Here is a 26,514-nt window from a genome sequence, read left to right on the forward strand (position 1 = left end):
CAAGCACCCAAGATGTATAACTAATGGTGGGCTACTCTGTCCTCATTACTCACAGTTCAATGCAACCCAAACAGAAGAGCTCGTTATCTCTTCAAGGTTAAAGGCTGCTTAGCGTAGTACATAAACCTCAGAATCAGAAGACTTGGATTTGAATTCAGTGCCATTACTCTCTTGCACAAATTGATCGATCTCTCGGAACCTCAGTTTCTTTATCTTTAAAATGGGAATATGGTCATCATATTCACCACCACTGTCATCATCATCACCTTCATCATTATATGATATGGTAATTGTGAGAATTAAATAAGATAATTTAGGTTCAATGCTTAGCAAGTTGCCAGACATATTAAGTTCTTACTAAAAGTTAAGAAATTTTTTTCTAAAAGTTAAGAACCCTGTTGGTCAGTGTCTAGCACAATGATGTGGCATGCACTTCAGTACACACACGCACGCACACACACACACACACACACACACACACACACACACCTGCTATCTGTTTGCTAGAGGAGAAAACTCATTGGAAATGTAGAATTGCAAAGCTATCACTGAATTCTGAACTTCAGTTTTCAGATATTGACAATTTAACCAAACTTTCTTTGCTACTTAAACTTGCTTACGACTTTGTCACTTGTCTCTTTAACTGATTACCTCTGACCCTTGCTTTGCCATGGCAAATTCTTAGAGCTTTCTATCTGACCACACAGCCCCTTCTTGCCATGATAATGCCCTTGTCTTCTTCACCGATCCTGGTGCTTCTCGAATCCAGAACCATATTCCCTTGCTATTGTCCTGAAGCAGCCAAATGTTTTAAAGGAAGTGTTTAGATACTTAGATCCTGGCACCTGTATTTCCACATTTTTGTTTGCCAAAATATTTTAATCAAATTATCTATTGATACATTGATTCTAAATCATGGATCTGAGAGAAAAGGAGTTAGAAGGACGAGCTCTGTGGTTGGTCTCGGGCACTTCATATCCACGCAGGACCCAATTAAGTCCAATGTTTTGTCTTGCTACAGTTGACATTTTAAAAAAATGAATTGATACTAATAAATAGACATATGTTCTCTCTACCTCTGCCAAAATTCCTCTTTTACCCCCATAAAAAAAAAAGCCCACAAAAATAAAAACACATCAATAAATGAACTTCTCAGGTTGCTGAAAATTTACCGTAGGAGTCAACCCTGTTTCTGAAAAATTTCAACTCATCCAATCAGAGAAAAGGCTGAGGAAAGAGGAGGCATTTATCAAGTTACACGGAGGACTCCATCTGTCATCCTAGACCTTTGTTACCAAGTGACACAAGAGGAGATACTCAAAGGCAGTTTGAAAGAGTTTTATTTTCCAGATTCTTAGTCCAAAGATTTCAAATTAGAGAGAAGTAGAAGCAAAAAGCAGACAAACCAAGTAAATATGATGAAGAAGCCTTCATCCTGACTTTCTACTGGCATCTAACCATCTCCATCAATGGTGAAGTAGCCTTTTTAGCTGAGATCTGTCTGTTCAGTGTCTCTAATAAATGCGGTCGAAGGGGCAGTCGCTTCTCGGCACTCACAAAGGTCTTGTTTTTGAATCTCGCCCTCACGAAAGCCAATTTCAACATGCCAAACCAACAGAAGAAAGTCATTTTTTGCACGGCCGGGGTGTTAAGCTTCTTGTGTGCCCTGGGAGTTGTGACAGCCCTGGGAACACCCTTGTGGATCAAAGCCACCTTCCTCTGTAAAACCGGGGCTCTGCTCGTCAATGCCTCAGGGCAGGAGCTGGATAAGTTTATGGGTGAGATGCAGTATGGACTTTTCCACGGAGAGGGCGTGAGGCAGTGTGGATTGGGAGCAAGGCCCTTTCGGTTCTCATGTAAGTAACAACTGCATTTGAATTATTTAATGCTTTAGAAACACTCGTCCTAGGATTGCCAGGAATTATTTTTGAGAGCCTCGTCCTGTCTCTTGTAGGCTATTTTAAACAGCTGTAAGCCATTTGAAATACCTGGGACTCTTCTGAGTGCTTTCTTCCTAGTTTTTATATTTTGTGTGTATTTTATTCATTACTTCATTCTTGCTATTTTTATTATGACAACATATAGTTAATGAGTGGCTATGGGGTTAATTTTTTTGAAAAGATAAGCAATTAAAATTCTTAAATGTTAATATTTATGTAAGAAATTATGAGATCTTTTTAAAAAGAGAGGGACTTGGAGAAATGGGAAAGCTGTAAGAGGCAATATTTGTTTTATTCTTTAAAAAAAGGTCAGTGTGAAGCAACCCTAGCTGCTTTTCCACCTTGCTCATGACTTTGTTTCCTGGCTACTTCCCTATTATCCTTGCTAGGATCTTTCCTGGTGATAAATATTTTTTTAAACCAGTTTGGAATCAATTGGCTATAGAAATTTTAAACAATCAGCTGTGCTAACTGGGGAAAAATAGTTGTCTATTTAGTATAGAAAATTTGCAACTCATTGACCTTCAAATCAGGTAGAGAATGTGAGACAGGTTTCCTGTCTCAATTTTTGTGAAATGGAAGTGTTATCTACAGTATTTTCAACCTGTTTATCTTAAGAAGAGAAATTTTTTTAAATTACCATGTGAATAGGCAACTCATTAAATGAAAATTAATAAGAAGTCATTTGTTATATCTCTCACAACACACATTCAGAAATTATTATTTCAGAAGGGCTGGTTTGGAAGGATCTTATGAAGACACAGTCAGTAAATTAGTGCATAAATCACTCTTCAGGAAAGGAGGTTACCAATTGAGGCATTTAAAATGAATTATTTGTTTGCCTCTGTATTTTTCTTTAGCATAGGTAGAAGGCTCAATTAATTAAATTTATTATTAACATATGCAGTGTCTAATTAAATTTCAGTGCTGGACTATTTATATTTCTGCAACATTCCTTATATTTTCTTAGTAGTCATCGGACACCAACCTTCAACTCACATTGTGAGTTTGTAAGTGTTACAAATTTTCATAGGGTGCCAGAAATTCATCTTTTCAAGAAATTATCATTCACTAGATTTGATGAAGTGGATTCCAACTCTTTTCACTGAATGGCTTTAGTTTATTAAGATAATGGGGCTGTTAAGAGTTGCTTTGTTTTCATTGTGGCTGGAAAGAGAACAAAGCAGAATGTTACATAATTTGTAACTGTATTAAAAAATAAAAAAAGAAAAAAGATGAGTGAAATAATTTAGCCATAAGTCACTGGCAGCTAGAACATGAGTAAAGCTTCATACAAATGAATTTATACAAAAGCAGGGAGTGTCAATGAATTTTCTGAAGCCTTTGCATTTTCTATAGTGGAATGGAAATAAACTTTACACATACTGTAGGACAATAATATGTTTTCTAATAACGCTTACTAGACACTAAGCACTATGTACATTTCATCTCATTTAATCCTCATGTGGCCACATTTCTCTGTGGTTCAGTGAAAGTTTTGTGTGTTTTTTTTTTATGGCTGTGTCTTATGCTGGTCCTATCTAAGATGTTGTTCTAATCAGGTGTCCCTCCCCTTGCTTTTTCTGAGGACTCACAGAACTGATGAGTTTAAACAACGCCCTCACCGATCTCACAGAATCGCATTCATTCCCATGATATGCAACATTTTCCCTCAGCTTAGTGAAGAAAATTTTACATTTGCTTGTTTGTTCTTTGGTCACAACCCTCTCTATGTACTATCCTAGACATAATAAAATCTCGTTTCCGAGGTCCAGCAAAGTATACTTAAAGTATATATTTTCCCATCTAAGCAGAAAAGTATTTTTTTCAGTGGAACATGAGAGAAAATTGAAAAAACTGTAGAAGAGATCCAATGGACTAAGTATTATGCTCATTTAAATAAACACCCCTTTGAGTGTTAAAAATTTCCTAATTAATGTGGCTTTAGGACACACTGCACCCACTTTATACTCTTCTTGCAATATAGCTTGGAGGTCCACATCTTCCCATTCAAAATGGCATCACCTGTAAATGATGTTCAATGAACATATCCTTGAAGGTAGAGAGTCCTCTGATATTCTTTCAGACTGAAAAACATAGCTCTGTTCATATAAAAGCAGAATATGTCTAATACTGTCTTCTCAATGATGGCTTCCTTTGAACAAAATCCAGTCTTCGAAAAGTTCAGGGTAGATAATTCTTTTCTGTTTCTTTCAGAGTCCTCCTTATAATAAGAGCACAACTCAGTTCCCAGAACTTCCCTCTTTCTCATTTTTCCTTTAAAACGTTATTAAGCAAATGGTTGGATTTGCAGAAACTTTCCGGTATAGGAGGAATGGAAAAGGTAATTCATTGAAGTATCAGTCATTTTGTGGCCAGTTTTCTTCATGTTGTCATGCTATCTTCAGTTAATATGAATTTATATTTCAATTCTGTTGGATTGCTAAATGTTACATTGCCTACCAAACTTTTCATTTAGATTAACATTGGCCAACAAAAATATAATGCAGGCCATAAATACAAGCCACAGATGTAATCTTAAATGACCTAGAAGCTGTATTAGGGGAAAAAAGGAAAACAAGTGAAATTAAAATTAATTTTTAATGACATATTTTCTTTAACCCAAGAAATCTAGAATACTATCATTTTAACCATTAACATAAAAAAGTATTGAGCTATTTCACATTCTTTTTTTGGGTACTAAGTCTTTGAAATCTTACAGCACTTCTCAATTAAGACGACCACATTTCAAGAGCTCACTAGCCATTCCAATGTGGCTAATAGCTATCAGACTGGACAGTGCAAATTTAGATGGAGATTTACTCTGAATAAAATGGGCATTGATGATGTCTATATCTAAATGAATTTTTGCTTGGTTGTCTACAAGTTTATGTGCATTATTTTTATATGCACTTGTATGTGTCACTATTAAAACCCAGATGTGTGATGTAATATGAAGATGAAGAGTGGACCAGGAAAATAGTTAGGTGATGTTGTCATTTTTTTTCCTATTAAGTGTTCCCTATTAACTACTCTATCTCTTTTAATTACAACAAGAGCCTCTCCTGCCAGCATGCACAGCTATGCTGGGAAAACTTCTGCCTCATTTACTCTGGGTGGTTCTCATTCATTTATAGGTCAATGGTTCATTTTCTAGAGGTCACTAGCATTCATGCCTAGCACACAATTGCATTCATTATAATGAAGAATTGTTTTTCTTTAAAGGCAACACAAGTGGTGGGCTTAATTTTTCCTAATATGTCACCTGTAAAATTTTAATAATGATGTTTAAACTCTAAAGATGCCAGCAAGACAAAGACTGCCAGCTTTGAGCTCAGTGTGTGTAGGTAGGTTTCTGTTCTGGGAATGCAAAATACTGCAAAGCATCATCAAAATATGAAACCCAAGAATCACATGGTATCAATCATTCCTAGATATACTGATCTATTTATTGCCAAGACAGTTCAAGGAGCTGATAAGAACATATGAAATCTTTTTTTTTTGAAATGTGAAAAATAAAAATTAAACAATTATGTATCACAGCTTGAACTTTAGTCATACTTTAAAAAGCATTTTAATTTGGAAGTCATGATTAAAAATTTATGAAAAAACTTAACAGAGGTTTAGCTTATCTCATATTTTAGAAAAGCAGAGTGTCTTTACCAAATAAAGCATGTGATACAAATTGCAGAAGGGATGTTGAAACTACTTCAACAAATAAGCAGGTAGCTTCTCACATGTATTTTGGGGTAGAAGAGCGGGGATTCAGGATCTCTGTGACCTCTAACACTCTGTCTCCATAGCCTCCTGCAAGTGTCACTCTTGTCTCCTGCTAATCCCACCTGCCCCAGGTGATCAGCTGGTCACCATCCTGCATAACCTGCACCTCTCCTATCACCCTACCAAACCTTGGCAGAGCTGCAAAGGTCTTTGACGTACCTCTTCTGATAACAGCGCCTGTCTCTGCTCTTTTCCTTAATGGTGGGGGTGGGAGGGAAACCTATGGGGCTCACCTTCAAAGACCACTGGTAAGAGCGATGGGGAAAGGGAGCCACCTGGGCCATTTCACCCAGCATGCACAGGGGCCCTCATGCCTTTCAGTCTGGGGCCCTATTGTCTTGTCTCACTCACCCATTAAAACAATCCAGCAAGTAGAGATTTTGTTTTCCTCCCATTCGGAAAAAAAACTGATTAGTAGGAGGAAGAGAGTTAAGTTTAAGAAGCACTAGTGTGAAGGAAAAGACTTCAATTTCTCTTGGCCAAATAATATTTTCTCCTCTTTTCTTTCCAAACCTTGATGTTCACTCTATTATTTCAAATCACCTTGTATTATAAGAATTTGAGAATGTGCATTTTTTTTGTATGGAAATACTGAGCCCCAAGAAGGCGGGGGCTGCATATTGCTCATCCTGGTACTCTCTCAAACCAGGAGGCAGCACAGTTCATGTCACGAAGGGGTTCTTAATAAATGCTTGGTATGCTGACACCATTGAGATTAGGTGGCCTGGGTCTGAGGCTGCTCATTGGATTAGACGTTGAGCAAATCACGTCACTTCTCTGTTTTTCAGTTCTTGTATCTGTAAGACAGGAATTAAAACTAGATGATTTCCAACATCTCTTACAGCTCAAACTCTCTATGATCCATATAATGAGGGCCTGGCTGGTCTAGGAAAGGTCCTTCCAGCTTGCATGACCCCTTTGGTCTCAGTCTCATAAAGCTTCCACTGACAGATTTCAGTCCATTATCAGGAAGTGGTGGGTTTTGTGTGCCTTCAGTCTTTGGTTCTCAAAGCTCATGATTCTTAAGTATTCTGAAATGCCTACCATTTATCAGGGCTTAAATAAATTTTATTATCAAAGTGAATGATTCTTTTCTTCCTGTCATAAGCTCTTACTTTTTGTGTAGACAATTGCAGGTTAAAGAAGGAGAAAATGAATGAGATGCTTTGGAAATCTAGGAAAATGAATTAGTGGGTTCTAAGAGCAGGAGCAGCCATAAACACTCAATTTAGATAGTACTATTGAGAAAACAAAAAAGGAAGGTCAAAAGACAGTGAGAGGCTGACCTCCTACTTCCTCCATTTTTTTTCTCCATTTTTCCTAGAAACTCCTCCTTCATACTCACTAAAAAAAAGAAAAAAATTCCTCTTTCCTAAATCTGATTTCTTAAATTAATAATGGCCAGAAGTTAAGTAATAACCAATACGTTTTCCACTTCAAGTGTATTTTTCCTCTGAAGGAAGAACTTAAACAGAAATTATCCTTGAACTGGTAAGAAATATGCGGGAAATGCTTTTGAGGAAAGGAACTTGTTGTTCTCTTTGCCTAGTCCAGGAAGAAAACATTTATTTCTCCCTCTTCCCTAACAGCTACCTCCAATATGTTTACCAGAAATAAACATTCCACAGAATCAGCCTTGAGAATTATAATTTTGCATATGTGTGTACATGCAGACACACACACACACACACACACACACACACACACACACACACACACTTTCCTTTCTTTTAAATTATTCTCCACTTCAAAACATCCAGAAGGCAAATGACAAGATGGCAGTAGTATATCCTTATTTATCAATAACCACTCTAAATGTAATTGGTTGAATTCACCAATCAAAAGGCACAGAGTGGCTGGAAATTAAAATTACCCTCTACACTAACAGCCAGTTATGATTGCTCTGTTTTGTCTGAGAGGGACTCATCTTCCTCAATGACTTTCTGACAATCTGGAAGAATATATATTTATTCAGCTGCCTACTTATTGGGTTCCTCATAGGTACCAGACATTTTGCATGTATTATCTCCAATCCTTACATGGAGGTGTTATGACACTATTCCTCTTCAGCAAATACAGAAAATGGAAACTCAGAGAGATCACAAAATCTCCCAAAGTCACAGAGTTAGTAAGAGCAGACCTGGGATTGAAATTTGGATGCATATGATAAATCACGCACATTTCTCTGCCACATTCTGTCTCCTTACAATATGTAAAAGGGATATAAGGAGTCGAAGAAAAATATAAGGTAGGGTGTAGTTCCACCATCTATTTAAAAAATGATGTTGATATTTCACAAGAGCTAGTTCTTACTTCATTCATTGCCTCATTTGTTCACATTTAAATGATCCAGATGTTTAAGTCCCATCTTTGACCTTCGGAAGGTAAAAATAGTCAAGCCAAGCCTTTTTGATAATCTATTACGTAATAAAAAAATCTATGTGAGCAGGCCACACATTTAATGCTAATCTTTTGGTTCCTTGATTATATTACCATGATGTTGACTGTTTATGTTGAAGGCAGAAGTATCTGACTGCATATGTGGTTGGCTGAGTTGAGGTCACTGTCAACGAAAATGTTCATAATACGATTTTCAAAGTTAATTACTTTGACCACAACAATTATTTCACCATAGCAATTACCAAAATGGCGGGCTCTTTCCTGAGGTGACACAAACAGTTTCAAAACGGAGGCAGGGACAAAAAGAAAAGCAACTACATAGCATCTGATTCACTTTTAAAGATTTCCAAAAAATTTTATTGAGTCAGTGGAGAATTAGAGCATAAATAGCTGGTTTTTAAAAAATAAAAAATAAAAGCTCATTTTTTTTTCTCTCAAATATATCAGTGATTTCATAAAGTTAAAGGCATATTTTTAGAAACAAAACTCACTTGCATTAAACAATGACAAATTTGCCTTTCATCTAGACATGCAGCTCAATGCCCAGACTGGTTGTGGTATGATACACTTTTGTTACATGTATGATAGAACTTACTAATGGCAAACTGTACCTGGCAGGCTAATTTATGTGGGATTCATATTTCACACCCTCCCAGCATGTTATAACTGTGGCAAAGCCATTCTTGGGAGTTATTACCCGACATAATCATACCCTGTGGATTAGGAGCAGTTAAATGGGTTCTGTTATCAGAGACACATATGTGCCAAAGCAGCTGTCGTCTCTAAGCCACCGTGGGTGATTAAGACTCACTGATGGGGCTGCCTCTGAATAGGGTTGAGTCAGGTAGATACACTTCAGCTGAAATTCAATCGAGCTACTGAGAAAATCGTATTTTAAATGGTTCTAACATGCCATCAGGTCTCCCCCTTTTAAGTGCTGGGGTCATGAATTTCATTCACTCTAACCATGCAGCCATCAGAAGCCTGGCTCAATACCTGGATGTCAGATTATGGTGATATTAAAGGAGACGAATGCATTGAGCTTATGTCAGGGAATGTCTTTTACTGGATTTTCATGACTGGCTGCAGACGGGCTGAGGGGAAAGTCAGATCGAGAGCATTTCTATAAGAAGAAAGAAATCTTCCCTTGTATTCGCTTTGAAGAAAATGAATAGCTGAACACCAAGGGGCCGAATACGACTTCTTTTATGTGGAGAAGGACAAGTTGAGAAGGACAATAGGACTTCTGAAGCTACCATTTCGGCTTTAATCTAGGAAGAAGTTGCTGCTCCATTGATGACATCATTATCAGAGGCTGCCTTCATTCTGAGAGCTTCACAGATGGTATTACCTGCATTTTACATCTGGCCAGATGAAGGTGAAAAGAGTCGATGAGACCCAAACCATTAGATCAGTGGTCCGTAGCTCTGGCTGTGCTTTAGAATCACTTAGGGAGTCTTTCAAACTACAGATGCCAAGGTTTTATCCCAGACCAGCTGAATCAGGCTCTCCAGAGGGGGGGCCAGAGCACTGGAATGGTTTGAAGCTCCCCACGTGATATGAATGCGCAGCCAGTGTTGAGAACTAGTGGGGTGGGTAGTGGCTAAGACAGGCAGAATCAGGCGAGGCCAAGAGTCAGAAGCCCTGGATGTTAGGGGCGGGGGAGGGGGATGCCAGAAGGAGGGCAGGGAGAGAAGCAGTACTTAGCATTCTTTCCACACAATTAGAAGGTTTTCTGGTCAAGCTCAAGCTGGGACACTTGGCAGTTCATTCCTTCGACTGTTACGTGAAGCGTCTCACACATTTTCCACACCCATCTGGCACCAGAGGCAGTAAGCGACCTGACTGATGATGAGTTTGTGATAAGAAACTGCACATACTTGGCAATCACCTCCCAGGGCTTCTTCTCTTTCCACATGTGCCCGCCAAGTGACAGGAGCCTACACACCACCTGGTCAGGGTGAAGGAGCCAGCTCTGCCCTGGATAGAGGCCTTTAGCCCTCCAGCCCTGCCTATGGCTGGGTGGGTGAGGCTGCCTAGTTCAGCAGAACTTGGTGGATGATGTAAATCATGTTTTCCAGCTGTTTTATCAAAAACGAAGCTAACATTTGACCTCCATCTGCCCATTGTCTGTTGAAGAGCTCTGCTCCTTCCAAAAAGACTATTGGAGGTTCTCTTTAGAGGTGTGGCATCAGCTCAATCATTTGAGACAAATCATTACAGAGAATGACCAAGAAATTACACAAGAAAAATAGAAACGAGAATGGGAACAATATATCAGATGCTGAGGAAAGTGTGTGACAGGTATCAAATAAGTAATTAACTATAAATCTAAAGTTCCTGGATTATTTATAGCAATAGTCGCCCACCTGGTCAGGAAAAAAAAAAAAAGTAAAAATCTGAGCTACAAGATAGAAAGTTCTCTTGAATTCCATGTAATCTAAGGACTACCATGGGAGGATCTTTGATTCCAATGTACAAATATGCGCTCTGACCACCTGTGGGCCAAATAACTCCCATCCACCCCCAGTGATTGATCCTGAGACTCAAAAATGCAGACACTCTCCCTACACTGTGTGCTTGTACCTCCCACTCCTCTCAGCAGGAATACAGGTCTCCTGACATTCTCATCATGTTAAAAGATAATATTTAGATAATTACTTAAAATTTACAAAGCGCTTCCACATAAATGATCTCACTTATGTCTCTCAAAAGTTCTATGATTTATTTCTATTACCATCCACATTTATAGATAAGGGAACCAAGGCATATAGAGACCCACATGAGTAGTAAAATCACAAAACCAGATTAATCCCAAGCTCTCCTAACTCCAAGAGTTATGCTTTTTCCAACCTGCCATGTTGGCTTTTAGTTAATGCCTGGCTATTTGTCTCCCTTTCCACAAATTCCTCGAATCTTCTGGCTTTGGTGGTATCTGCTATTTCAGCTGTCTAATACTCTTGGTTAATTATAGGTTTAAATTGGCTTTACTAATTCTTGTTTTAAGAATTATAAGATAAAAGATATGACTGTTAGAGTGAAATCAGTAATATATAAAAGGAGAACAAAGTTTCAGAATAAGATATAACAGAAGAATCCAGCAGATAGAAATAAAATCAATTTTAAAGCAACTGAAATGAAAGCCATACATCTAGACATATCAAATAAAATACCGATTAATAGCAAGCAATAAAGGGACGTACTTAGCAATTAGTAAAAACAAATAGTTTATTATTTTATTCTTATTACTCTCCAATGATCTATTGAAAACATCATGACTCTGCATGTAAGACACAAATTCTTTGTAAGTTAAAGAGTATCTACACCCCTAACAACAACAAAATAGATTATTGGGTGCCTATTATGTGCCTAAGCATTTTTCTAGACTAAGGATATGAAGGGGATGAGATAGGGTACTTGTTCACAAGCAACTTAGAATATAACAGAAGTATTTTCTATTTTTCTTTTCTTCTGGGCACTAAATTATTTTGCCCGTATAAATGTTACTTAGTCATTTCCAAAAACGTTCCTAACTTATCACCCAATTAGAAGTTAAAACTTGTTTATTTTTCAATTACAGTTGACATTCAATATTATATTAGTTTCAGGTGTACAGCATAGTAGTTAGACATTTATATAATTTACAAAGTGAACCCTTGATAATAAGTCTAATACCCACTTGGCACCATACATAGTTCTTACAATATTATTGACTATATTCCCTATGCTATCCTTCATATCTTCATGACTATTTCGTAACTACTAATTTGTACTTCTTAACCCCTCCACCTTTTTCACTCAGCCTCCCATAACCCCTCTCTCACCTGGCAACCATCACTTTGTTCTTTGTATCTATGAGTTTGATTTTAGCAGAAATTTTTAAATAACCAACCAATTGTAAGAGCTGTACTGGTACATCTGTCAGAACAGGCCAGGTTACGTTTTAATAACAAGTCAGAATATCACAGATTTAAATAAAAATAGATTTCTTTTTTTGCTCATGGTACATATTCTTCAGAGATCAGCTGTAGGTCCAGTTCAGGACAAAGCCACCATCTGGAAGGTTGACTGTTGTTGTAACAGAGAGAAAGAGTTGGGGAGACTTCATACTGGTGCCTAAATTCTCTCAAGAGACCCAGAACCGACACTCACACTTTATTAGCCAAGGCATGTTATGCTGCCACATCTAACATCACAGAGGCCAAGGTGTGCAATCCTACTGTGAAGCCAGGCTTGGAGGAACCAAAACTGGAGGTGTTTGAATAGCACTAACTACTATCACAATTATTGTATTTATTCAGGAAGCTCCAGGAAGAAGAGACACTCTCTATCAGGGCAAGGCACAGGGAAATCAGAGGAAAGTTTTTAAATATAAGTTAGATTTAAGTATAAGTGGCATCTTCGGTGCCACTCTGAACAAAGGAACGGCATGACCAAAAGTGTGAAGAGCCTATTGTGGTCAGAGTACAGAGTATGTGTGAGAGAGAGGAACACAGAGAGTGAGGCTGGAGAGGAAAGCAGTGACCAGGATATGAGGGACTCTGTTTGCTGTACTAAAACAGTTAATTTTATCTTATATGCAATGGGAAGCCATTTAAGGATATTAAGCAGTACCTGACAGCACAAAAGATGGATTGGAAGAAGACCCAAAGAGGTGGGGAGGCAAGTTAGAAGGCTCCTCCAATATTTGAGGTTCTAAACCAAAGCATTGTCAGAAGCATGGTAAGGAAGGGAAATATTTCCAAAATAGTCAGAAGCAAAAATGAACAGAATTTGGCGACAGGATGAATCCCAGATTTCAGTTGGACAGATATTTGTCATAATTTATCAAGATACAAAATATAGAAGGAGGAAGTTTAGAGGGAAGATGAAATTAGTTTTTATCATGTTTACTGAGGTCTTACTTATAGGCCAGCAACAAGAGGTGTCCATTAGTTACATAAATTTGAATGCCACGAGAGGGGCCTGGGGTAGAGCATGAGAAGTGGGAATCAGTAGATTAGAGGTGATAGTTGGAGCTGTCAGTGAAGATGAGGTTCCCCAGGGAGGGGAATGAAATGAGAAGCTTGACAAAGAGATGTATTAGGAGACACCAGTATGTATGGCTAGAGGAGGAACGATTTGCAAGGAGACTGAGAGGCTGGGTCAGCTGGGGGAAACCACAGGAGGAGAAACCAAAAGCCGATGGTGCTTAACATCACAGAGATGTCAAATGAAAAACAATGAAAATAGTTCTTTGAATTTTATACCAGACGGCCACAAGGGACCTTTTCTAAAGTAGTCCTGATGGAGTGGGGAAGGGAAGACCTTGTAAGAGCTGAGGAGGGAATGGGAGGGGAGGATGCAGAGAATGACTGAGGTCAGGCAGTAGCTAGAGGAGCCCCAAGGGCAGGCTAGGGAGGGTGTGTGTGTTTGTGTGTGTGTGTGTGTGTGTGTGTGTGTGTGTGTGTGTGTGTGTGTTTACAACTGGAGGGTCTTTAGCATAATCCCATGTTGAAAAGATAGAGTTGTAGGGAGGAAAAAGCTGGAGACAGATAGAAAGGTAGGTAATTCTGCAAGGGTGGAAAAGGGTGGATCTGAGAGCAGAGGGAGAAGGTCAAGCCATGGACAAGAGGAAAAAATTTTTTCCACTAGGAGTAAAGGGAAGGTTGGGCATGGACCAAAGAGAAGGTGTGGGTGGGTGGCAACAGGGAACTGAAAAGTTGAGAGAAACCCTGGATAGACTCTGTGAAATGGAAAAGTTCAGTTCACTAGACATTTTTTGATCTTTTTATAGGCCAGGAGGTTTGGAATATGTGACAAGGGATGGAAGATAAAAGACTGGAAAAGGCTTTGCAGAACGGGGGGACCACAGACCAGAGGCTTGAGGAGTCACCATCTGACCAGGAGAGTGGGGCTGTGGAGGCAGGAGACACAGCCCAAAAAGTACAGTCCCCCAGCCAATGGTTGTGGAAGGGCAAATTTCCTACAGAGAGCATCCTGGGCACTGTGTTTTCACTCCAAGTCATTAATTTACAACATACTCAGATCAGTTTCAGAATAACAGAGCATGGCAGCCTTTCTCTACACGCTGCGCGGGTTATGCAATGCACATTTCCTTTTCTCCCTCTCTCTCCTGAGACTTGGGCACCTTCTGTTCTGCTAATAGAAGAGTGAAACCAATGACTAGCTTCTTCTAGCTCTCTGTTTCTGACTAGATATCTTGTCAGAAATCTCTACTTTCCAGACTTCATGGAGGCAGAATTGAGCTTCGAACCAGGGTTGAAACAGTGGAGTTTAATAGGAATGTTACAGAATATAACAGATGTTCTTTAGGTTACATATATAGCATTCTTTCAGAAAGCTGTCTGACCCAGTAATTCCTCTCTTGGCAATTCATCCAAAAAGGTTTTTCTCGTTCATCATTTACCACCATAATAAGAAAGGAAAATGTATATGCTTGAAGGTGTTCATAAAAGCATTAGCTCTGACACTGAAACAAAGGAAAGCAATTTAATAGAGAGCAATGCACCAGTTTGATGAAAAAATTCATGTAGTTATCTAAATGATAGTTTTGAAGACAATATGTATGGGATGGAAAGTACTTATATTCTGAGTAAAAAGAACAGGATGTCACCTCAAAGTTGCATTGTGATTGAAGTAATATAGGAAACAAATATTAAGATGGACAAAGACTTGAAAGAGACAAAAATTAAAGAACATCTGTTTTTAATGTTGGTGGGCTTATGGGTGAAATTTTTATCTTAATTTCCATTTCATTATTATAATGTTGTTTATTAAAAAAAAAAAAATTCCCTCTATAAACAGTGGGACTTTTGGACAAACTAACAGAAGCACAGTGAGGAAGATGTTTATCTTCCCCCGTCCTCCATCTCTGCTAACAGAAGAGCTTTGTCATGTTCAGGTTTCAGATGAATTCTTTTTACCAAATCCCAAACTTTAAACCTGTTATTAAATAGTGGTCGGTTTCCATGTAACATATTGATAATCATCTAAGTACGTTGGATTAAAGTTTTTCTTTTAATAAAGAGATTTGAAATTCCATTCCAGTTGCCAGCAAGATCTTGAAACGTCTTTAAAAAAATACACACATATAGATACACACAATATATACATACATATATACTGGGTTCTATCAACCCCATGGCGACAACTTTATTTTATTTCCATTGTCCCAGATTCTCTCTGAAAACACCTTCAATCCAGTTTCTGTTACCACCAGCCTTCCAGAAAACAGTTTACATCAAGGTCAACAGTGACTGCCTGACTTGGTGAACAAATTCTGTTTTTTTTTCCAGAAATTCGCATCACATTAACACTGCCAGCCCCCCTCCACATCTCCACCTGGCACCTGGACTGCCCGTTCTTCTTCTCCCTTCCCTCCTTGCCATTGTGGTGCTGACTCCAAGTGGCTACCCCCCAAAGCCCCAGACCTGCTAACCACTGCAGACTCCATTTCTGCATTCGACTCCAAGTAAAACATATCCATCCAACATATATGTGTTCGGAAGCTACATCATGCATTCACAACATTAGCAAGAATCCCCAAAGGAGATAAAAATTGGTTCTTGGAGGGGGGGAGGTGGAAATCCTCACTTTTTAAAAAGTGTGTATGTATATAAAGCACAGATATAAATACAATACAGAAACCAATATACAGTATATCTGTGGTATCAGAATATCATGTGAGGGGCAGTAATTGGGAAAAATGTCTAAAAAGACTCCTGGTGTGGGGAGCAACAAACAAGAAAAAGGTTGAGAAATGCTGATCTATGTTGTGCCAGGCATCCCTGGGTGCCAGGAATATAGCGGTGAATAAAACAGACCAACATACCTGCCCTTGTGCCTTGGGGGAAACAAACAACAAACAAATAAGAAAAAATACAGAATTTGTCAATGATGATAATTGCTGTGTAGAAAAATGAGAGCAAAGAAAGGGGTTTGGGCATGGAGGAGTGACTGGACTTTAGATAAGGTGGTTAAAGAAGGCTTCCCTGAGAAAGTGGCATTTAAATGAAGACAGGGAGGTGACGGAGCAAGCCAGAAAGATATCTAGGTAACTATCCAGGCAGAGGGAACTGAAAGTACCAAGGCCCTGAGGTAGGAGTATTCCTGGCATGTCTTAAGTACAGTAGAGGGGCCAGTGGCCGGAGCAAATGAAGTCAGAGGACTGGCAAGGAGTTCAAACACCTATGGCCTTGTAGGCTGTTGCAATGATTTGACTTATATAGAGAGTGAGATTGGAGTCCACCCAAGAGGGGTTTGAGCAGGGGATTGATATAAACCAATTTGTTTTATAAAGACCCTCCTGGCTGCTGGGTTGACAGTAGGTTATAGGAAAGAGGGGTGGAAGCAGGAAGAGCAGTTAGGAAGTCCTTGCAGTCATCCAAGTGAGACATGATGGTGGCTTAGATAAAGGTGGAACAGTGGACATGGTGAGATGTGACGAGATTCCGAAGGTAGTGCCAACAGGTGTTCCTGATGAGTTGAACATGAAATGTGAGTGTGACTCAAAGGAAGAATGGAACTGACAGCAAATAAGGTGAAGAAGGCTAAAAGAAGCAAGTATAAGGAAGGAAAGAATATGAGTTCAGTTTGAGACATATTGAGATGCCTATTCAATATCCCAGTTGAGATGTTTGATAGGTAACTGGGAGTCATACAAGTGTGGGATTCAGGGAGAAGTCTGGGCAGGAAATATCTGTTTGATAGTACTTCTAGGAAAAGTCATGATATTGGATAGAGCACCAAGGGAGAGAGTGAAGAGGGAGAAGAGAAGACACGTAAGAACTGAGTCATCCCCTGAATGACGCAGATGAGAGCAAGATAGCAGCTGGTGATGTGGTAGCAAAGCCAGGAGAGTGTAGTGTCTGGAACTCAGGAAGAAGTGTTTCCAGGGGGTGAGAGTGAGCCGTTGTGTCAAATGTAGACCTGGTAAGATGAGGACAAAGAACTGACCTTTGGGCTGGAAGCTCATGGGTGCCTTGGGAAATGAATTAATGCAGTAGGTTCAAGAGCAATAGCTAGAGGGGGACTTGAGAGATTTTTTTTTTTTTTTTTTAAGATGAGAAAATGATGACACGTTTGCGTGCTGCTGGGACGGATCCAGTGGGGTTGGGGGGCGGGCAGGTATGAGGCAGAGAACTCCTCAGCAGTGCCTTTGAGGAGATGAGAAGGGATGGATAGTGATCAATGATGAAACGGGCCTTAGGGGCTCATCACTGTGAAACCCTGCTGAGCATTTACTGTGGCTAGGTATTTCCTATGCCGGTGTCATCAAATCCTCACAAATTTGAGAAAAACATAGACTTAGTTGTGTTTTTCGAAAAGGAAATCAAAGTTTAGGGAGTTCATGGAGCTAGAAAAGGAGCTGGACTGTGAACCTCCTCTAATTTCAAATGCATGCTCTTTCCCAGACTGCCCCATGGAAACCCTCGTTTTGCAGGGAGGAGGACAGACCCATTCGTCTACTCAAGGTTCCTCAGTGGACAAGAACCTCGTGTGCTTGACTCTTGGTCCCATGTTCCTTTTCTTTTCCTAAGCTCTCTTCCTCCACACCAAATGGTCACCTTTGCTGAGGCTCTCTCTCACACCTGGAAGACTCTATTCATTCCAGAATTTGTTTCTTTTACTCTTTTTTGTTCACAGTGAAGTTTATTGAAGTATCCATTTGAGAGTGCTTCTGGAAAATTTTGCATACAGTAAAATTCATCCTTTTTAGGTGTACAGGTCCATGAATTTTTGCTAACACACAGAAGCATGTAAATATCACTACAACCAAAATATAGAACACTCCTTTTGCCACCCAAATTCCCCTTGTACTTCTTTGTGGTCAGTTTTCTTCCCTACACCCAACCCTGGGCGATCACTCTTCTGTTTTCCGCCCTTATCATTTTGCTTTTTTCAGAATGTCATATATAGAGAATCACACTCTATGCAGCTTTTTGAGTCCAATTCCTTTTACTTAGCATAATGCATTACCAAGCCATCCACATTATCGTGTGTAGCAATAGACTGCTCCTATGTATTACCTAGTAGTATTTTATTATGTGGATGGGCCTCAGCTTATCTATCTTTTCATCAGTTGATGAATATTTGGGTTGTTTACAGTTTTTGATAAGTATGAATAAAGCCTCTTTAAACATTTGCATGCAGAGTTTTGAATAGACCTAAGTTTTAATTCTTTTAGGCAAATATTAAGGAATGTTATTGCTGAGTCTTATGTTATCTATGTTCAGCTTTCTAAGTATTAAAACATAGCCATGAATTAAAAAATCAACCTTTATCATATAAAAAAAATACACAAATGGATCAAAGCCTTAAATGTAAACCTAAACTAAAAGTTTTCTAAAAAAATAGGAGAAAATATTTGTGGCCTTCCATTAGGTAAAGAATTCTTATATTTGACAATCAAAACATGATACATAGAAGAAAAAATTGATAAATTGGAATTCATAAAAATAACTATTCTTCAAAAGATACTGATAAGAACATGAAAAGACAAGCCACAGACTTGGAGAAAATATTTGTGAGTTGCTTATCTGATAAAGGATTGAACATGCTTAAAGTATTCTCAAAACTCAATAATGATAGTAATACAATCCAATAAAAAATGCACAAAAGATATGAACAGACACTTTGCCAAAAAAAAAAAAAATGTGGAAGGCAAAGAATCTCACAGAAAAGATGCTCAACATTAGTCATTTGGCAAATGCAAATAAAAACTCTAATAAGATCAACTACACATCTATTAAATGGTTACAGTTTTTAAAAACCTGCCAAATGCCAGCAAGAATGAGGAACAAATGAGACTCTTATACATTGTTGGTGGGAGGGTGAACTGTTACAGCCACTTTGGAAAATACTTGGCAGTTTCTTATAAAGTCACACATACAGGAGCTGAGGGTGAGGGACAGGGTGACTATAAAAGCGGAAACGGAAAGTTTTTGAACGATGGAATTGTTCTATTTCTTAATTGTGGTAGTAGTTACTTGATTGTATGAATTTGTCAAAACTGCTGCAAAAAGAGAATTTTTTACCGTGTTAATTTTACTTTAATCTTAAGAATGAGAATAAATTAAAAGAAAGGCAGCAGTGATACTGTGTGACTTTAGGTAAGTTACTCAACTTCTCTGAGCCTTAATATTTAAAAATATATACATTGAGGATAGAATAGTACCTTCTTTACATTGTTGTAAGAATTTGATATTTCCATTTATGCACTATGTATATAAAGTACCTGGAACATAGAAAATGCTACATGATTATTGGCTATTGTCATTCTTCTTAATATTATTACTTGTATATTGCTTTTTGAAGAAGCTGGGTCATGAAATAATGGAGAGAAAAGAAGGCCAGTTAGGGGATTGGGGTGGTTTAAGGATGAAGAGACCTAGACACACTGTCTTGCAAACAAAGTGGAAGGAATCAGTCATAAGAGAATGAGAGAGAGGGAGAGTAATTCTGAATGTACAGCCCTACCCTGTGCTACTAATGTAGCGTCAGCTGCCCATTTTAAGAAATAACTCCATTTCACTTGTCAACAGCTAATTGAATAATTTCTGGAGGCCAGAAGTGACTTGCTGAATTAATGATGACCCGTCCGCAGATCAAAATGTTCAAATCCTTTTTCTGTGTTGTAATCCTAAACCAAAAAGGACAGAAAGGTTAAACAAATCTACCTCCTAGATATATAATATCCAATACCATTAAAGTGACACCTTCTAATATTTATTTAAATGGGTTTCTCTCAGCTTCATTCAAGGAAAAGTCATATTAGTGTGGTTCAGAAAATGGTGGGCTCTTACCAGAGTTCTAGATGATCATTACGGATTCAGAATTTTCATCAAAAATTAAACTTGATAGAATGTAAGTATAACATGCAGTAATTAGTGCCCAGCTGGGTAACTTTCTCACAAGAGTGGAAATTTTAAGAGACTTCATAAGAATTAAAATGCTCCCCGTGACAATTTATTTTAGTTTCTGGCTTTTCTTTCCAGGAGGCAAATCAGTGCAACTTATTTCTGCATTTGTTTCCATTTGGTAACAATCTTCAATTTTCAGACAGACTTCACTTAGCTAGCTACCCTATCGAAGATGAAGAGGTTGCCACCTCTTTAACAGGTGGGGAAATAGGAGGAAAGAGATTTTTTTGTAGCTGCTAGTAAAAACCAGGTCAACAGTTGACTTAGTGAAAGAATAGCAGGTTGGATTGATTGTACCATCTCAGCAGCTAGAAGCTCCAAAGGGCAGGAAATTGTGGTACAAGACTAGCTGGTTCACTCTGCACCCCCAGAACACCGGCAGAGTGGACAGTGCAATCACTGGTGGCCAGAGCTCAGCACCTGCGAGCTTCAGCAGCCACATTGCCACTACCCCAAACTTCCAATAGAGCTGAGGATGTTTCTCCTCTCTCTCTCTCTCTCCTCCGCGCTCCGTCCCTACCCGCCCTTCTCTTCTGTCCTCTCTTCTCTCTTCTGTCTCTCCATTCATATCCACTCATGCCATTTCTAATTGATAAGGACTTAAAAAAAACGGAACCACAATACCATTAACATAAGCAACAAAATCAATAATAATTGTATAATATCATCTAATACCCAGTCCACATTCAATTTTTCCTGGTTAACTCAAAATGTCTCTTATAAATGTTTGTTTAATATCCAGACGTTGCATTTGGTGAATATGTCTCAAGTCTCTTTTAATCTAGAATAGTCACAGGAATATTTTATGTCTTCATGGATTTTAAAAATTATTTATTAAATAGATAATGCATGCAGGGCACTAATTATATTTATTTATTTATTTATTTATTTATTACAAATAGTCCTAAAGGGATAATGCAATATCCCTCAGTTTCCCTCCCCAGAAGTAGTGTTACCAGTTTCCCTCATAAACGTTTAGAAATAATTTCTCCCTACACAAGCATGCCTGCCCCTGAGGCTGATGCAGGCTGATGGTTAAGAGTAGGAATGTGAGTTCGAATCTCTCCTCCACTGCTTACTAAGTCCATTGCTCTTTGAGGAAGTTTGGTTTTACTACATATAAATCTTAGGCTTGTTATATGACCTCTGAGCCCTAGTTTTCTCCTCTGATAAGTAGGACTAATAATAGTGCTTACTTATTGGGTTGTTGAGAGAATTAAATCAGGTAAGTAAAGTATTTAAATAATTAGTTGTTATTAGATATGTTCTCCCTTTGGGTTATCCCTAAATGAAAGAATGATGCACATTTCTCTTTGTTTAGTTTGTGTTTTTTTCATCTAACATCATATTTTGATAATTCCACATTTGTTCTTATAGATTAGCTTCATCATTTGTAATCATTGACTAATGTTCTATTGTATGGATGCTATACTGATGTACATGTAAGTTGTTTCTAACCTATTTAAAAAAAATGCTGCAATGAATATATTTGCAGTATTTTATTGGATTAATGTGCAAAAATATTCACAGGATGAAATCTTTGAAATAAAAGTGCTGAGCTAAAGGATATGTGCATTTTAATGCTTTATAGGTATTGCCAACTGCCTCTAAGGAAGTTGTACCAACTTACACTCTCAAGAAAAATGCACAAGGGTCCCCATTTCCCTAGACCCTAGTGAACCAGCATATCACTAAATGTTTTGATCTTTGTAAATATAATTTGTGAGAAATGGTATCTCACAGATTTATAATGTGCATTTCTCTTATTGTGAGCCGATAAAGGAACTATAATGCAACTAAAACTCAGCATTCAAATGACCTGCCCATGACTCCTGAGTAAGGACCCTGAGTGAACACCATCAGGATACAAACGACCTTATCTGTATTCATGAAGAGGGTGCTCCCTAATAGTACTAAGCATATTTTATGTATAGACATATTATTTAGTTGTATCCAGCAGCGGTGAAGGGTTTGTTCTGACCTAATGCAACTCTCTTACCTGGTCCCTTTCTGACACATGGTCAGGAGTGTTGTGGCTATAAGACATGCATTTTCATGGCTGACCACTTTCTCCTCCTTGAAACATTGTCTTACCTCGACTTCTCCACTGTCCCACTCATGGATTTGTTTCTAACTCATAAGCTCTCCTTCTCCTCTCCTTGGTGGACTTCTCCTCCCTTCTGTGTGGGAAAACATGGGAGATCCCCAGAACATCTTCCTGACCCTCCTCTCCTCTAACTGCAGCTTCTCCATAGGTGATATCCATTCCATGGCTTTTAGTACCTAGAGGCCACTGAGGCAGCTAGGACATAAAAATCAAGGAGACATTCACTCTCAGGCTTTGCAAGTGCAGGGTTGGCCCCAGAAAGTGACTGTCTTCTTGAGTTTTACACCCTATACCTTGCTTTCCTCACCCTAGTCTCACCTCATAACATACCCCTGCTTCTCCCTGGACCTCCAGACAGATAAGTCCTAGTCGACGTCTCTTCTTGGAGGTCTTGAATGTAACTCAAATGTAAACTATCTAAAACAGAACTTTTGCATCACTTCTCTCTCCTGTGCCCAAACCTGCTCCTTCCACTTCTATCTCAGTTAATAGCATCACCATTTATTCAGTTGCTCAGGCCCCAAAACTAGGTGCTACCCTTGGCTCCTTTCTTTCAACAAGTCCTGTCTTCTATCCCACAATACATTCTAAATTTTACAGCCTTTCACCACCTCTGCTGCTAGCCCCTTAAGCTAGGCCCTGTCTCTTGTCACTGTATGTATCACTCCCACCCTAGCTAGGTCTCCCCCCTTCCCCTTATACTCACTACTCAGTGGCCAGAGTAGTGGCCAGATGTTTTTACATCATAGAGGTTGTGTCACTCTTCTGCTTAACCCCCACTCCCACCCCATGCTCAGTGGCTTCCAAATGAATTCAGAATTAAAAGCAAACTCCTAAACATGGTCAAGAGGCCAGGATCTAGCAGGGATGACTATCTTCCCCCAGTATAGCAATTCGCTTCCACTTCCCCTTATTTGCTACTCACTCCTGCCCCAGCTGTGTTCCTTTTCCTTGGAAAGCTTATCCCAGATCTTTATCCAGCCACTTCCTTCTTAACAATCAGCTGTCAGCTCAGGTGTCACTTTCCTGACCACCCCAATCCACTCCCAATCTCGTTACTCTGTTTTATTTCTCCATGGAAGTATCACCATCTGAGCATACCTTATTGCCATTACTGCATAATAATCCCCGCAAGCTGAAGGGTTTAAAACAAATTTTATTAGTTCAGCTGGACAGTTCTTCACTCAGTCTCCATTTCTGTGGCAGTTAAATAGTAGCTGGGATTAATGTCTTCTGGAGACTTTGATGGGCTGGACGTCCAACACTCTTCCCTTCCATACCTGGTGCTCCCGCGGGTGGCCTCTTGCTCCAGCAGAGTAGCTGGGATTTCCCTCATGGCAGCTCAAGCCTTCAGAAGTAAAGACGTAAACACTGCTGGTTCTCTTATAAGGTAGGCCTGGAACTGGTATGGTGTACTCTGCTGCCATATTCTCCGGATGGTCAAACAGTCATAGGCCACCCCAGGTTCAAGGGGATCAAGAAATAACTTCTACCTCTTAAAGGGAAGGTGACTTCTGCATAAAGGAGGGAAGAAATTGATGGCGGCCATCTTTGGCATTAAACTCTCACACTTGCTTCTTTGTTTACTTGTTATTAGCTATCTACCCCCATTAGGTTATAAGCTCTACAAGATAAGAGGGACCTTGTCTATCTTCTTTTATGGCTCTACTTTCAGCACTCAGAACAATGTCTGGCACATTGTAGATGCTCAGTAAACAAATCAAACACTTGATAAATGTTTGAGAAAATAAAATGGACGGAACCAAACTTTCCCAGATTGGTTTTGCCAGATTTGCTGATGCCTCGCCAGATAAGAGAAGCTCTACATTTATAAAGCATTTTATTTCCTCTGCAAACAAGAAAACTTACCCTGAACACAGAATCTAGAAATAGATTTGGCCTGTTTTCTAAATGGAAAATATTTCATGTGTCACCAGAAATTATTTTCCCACAGCTTGGGCTGCATTAAAATATTAAAGTTGACTGCAAATATCCCATTTTTAAAAGTCGGTACAAACTAGAAACAATTTTTTTTTTTGTAGCAAAAGAAATATAAAAACTTCTTGACATTTGAACACTCCCAGAGGTCACAAAACTGAAAATGTCATTATAAACGAGGATATATATATATATATATTTTAAATGATGACTGAGAAATATCATTAAAAGTTTGGTCATGAATATGTACAATTTTTGGTTATAAAGCCAGCACTTGTTTAAGTAATTACATATGACCAATGGCAGGAAAAAAAAAAAAATCCCTTGAGTCTCCCCTTCGTTAGTTTTTACTTGTGAGTTCTATAAAATAATCCAATATTTAAATCTTTTTATAAATCTCTTGTTAGTAAGTGAGATGGTTCATCTGAAGGATTTTAGTGATTTTTGAAATTAAAAGAGGGATTTAATTTTTAAATTTACACTAGCAGATGACTGCTAATTAAATTTCTTCTAATCTTTGTTTTATTTTCAGTTTTCCCAGATTTGCTCAAAGCAATCCCAGTGAGTATCCACGTCAATGTCATTCTCTTCTCCATGATCCTTATTGTCTTAACTATGGTGGGGACAGCCTTCTTCATGTACAATGCTTTTGGCAAGCCTTTTGAAACTCTGCATGGTCCACTAGGGTTGTATCTTCTGAGCTTCATTTCATGTAAGTACAACATTCTACCTGGGAAGAAAATTTGTGTGTCATTTTAGTGTGTCAAAATACAGGTCTATCCAAATATAAAGTTACAGTATATATACATAAATGTTCACAGTAGCATTATAAATAATAATGGAGTAGCATTACAAATGATATTACAAATGATAGTGGAGAAAAATATAATTATCTAAACAGTAGGGAATTCAATAAATATGCTATGGTAGTCTATGTGAATATGATGCTGACATTAAATTATATTTTCGAAGGAGGTATAGACAAGGCATAAATGCTTGTAACAAAAAGCTAAGTGAAAAAAAGCAGTATATAAGATTTTATGAACATGGACCTAGTTGCATATATACATAGAGAGAGAGAAAGAATATACATACATAGCTTCTATATTTATAGCTATCTATACATAACTTCTATATATAAATATATACAGAAATGAAACACTCATATATGTAGATGTATCTATCTATCTATCTATCTCTCTTTCATCTATCTATATCTATCATCTATCTATCTATCTATCTATCTATCTATCTATCATCTATCTATCTATCTAGAGAGAGACAGGCACAGACACACCATTCTGTTGGTAGTAGTTACCTCTGAGCAGTAAAATTATGGATGATTTTCATTTTTTCTCATACTTTCAAATATTTACAAATGTTCAATAATATGTATTTACTTACCAAAAAAAGATAAATAGAAACCATTAAGAAAAAGCAAAGGGCCAGTGTTCCACCCACATATGAGTTGCCATATTCAAGCCTGTAGGCACTTTGTGTAGTCTAATGGTAGGTCAATCTGGATAGTTCATTAATAAACATGTGCTACTCATAACCAGGACTGATGGAAAAGCCTATAAAATCCAGACAGGGCCACAGAGTGTTTAGGCTATATTTCTGAGGAGAAACAAGATCACACACACACACACACACACACACACACACACACACACACGTATATACTTATATGTAGCCATTTTTCTATAGGATGTCTCATGATTTTATCTCACTGCAAACTTGTAAAAGACTCAATAATACATTTTTCTATTCCCAATAAGCAAGTAGCTTTATTAATGATTTCATGGAGAGATGAGAGAGATCACCACTCACACCAGCAAACATTGTATTGGAAGTCTCCATTTTCTTCTGCTTCATTTTCCACTAAACTTGTCCTCTAACTGTCAACAAGCCCCAGGCCCCTTCCTCCTCTTGACACCACTCCCTTCCCTTGGCATAATTCAACTCCAGCCACAAACTTGCCTAGCACCCCCTCTATAAAACAAGCCTGGCAGTTAACAAGGACTCACTTGTCTTAGAAGGTAGTCAAGCTTCTAGCCATTATTGCTTGAGCACACTTTTTAATCCCATCCACATCTTGCTAATCAAATGATTCACCCAACCAAAGTAGTTGTCTCTCTATTGAGGGTTCTGCTAATATTTTTTCTAGATCTTTAACAAGCAAATGATACCATTCTCAATTACCCTATGAAGGCAGACTCTAAGTCTTTCTCCTCTTTTTATCTCTAGCAAAAGCATCCAGCATGAGGCTCTACACACAGTAAACAATTCAACATGTATTGTGAACTTGAAAAAGTCCAGAAGGAAATGTTAACCTGGTCACTTAGTATGGAACAGGTCAGAGAAATCAGGATTCAAAGGGTTTGCAATTAGCAAAGCAGACCCACAGAAGTGGTGGCGTGTGAGC

General features: G+C 38.5%; 1 protein-coding gene across 2 annotated transcripts in view; it reads left to right on the top strand.

Moving 5' to 3' along the window:
• Window positions 1-1,568: 1,568 nt before the first annotated feature.
• Window positions 1,569-26,514, top strand: part of CLRN1 (clarin 1) — a 34,284-nt gene continuing 9,338 nt past the window's right edge. The window contains exons 1-2 of one of the 2 annotated variants that reach the window (XM_016156447.2): window positions 1,569-1,856; window positions 24,622-24,801. In XM_016156447.2, the coding sequence (XP_016011933.1) occupies window positions 1,604-1,856; window positions 24,622-24,801 (433 nt within the window). In that variant the 5' untranslated portion in view covers window positions 1,569-1,603. Of the gene's footprint in view, window positions 1,857-24,621; window positions 24,806-26,514 lie in introns of both variants that reach the window. The other variant, XM_016156446.1, reaches the window with a different exon arrangement.

The sequence above is a fragment of the Rousettus aegyptiacus genome, unplaced genomic scaffold, assembly GCF_014176215.1.
Source record: "Rousettus aegyptiacus isolate mRouAeg1 unplaced genomic scaffold, mRouAeg1.p scaffold_m13_p_4, whole genome shotgun sequence".
NCBI classification, from domain to species: Eukaryota; Metazoa; Chordata; class Mammalia; order Chiroptera; family Pteropodidae; genus Rousettus; species Rousettus aegyptiacus.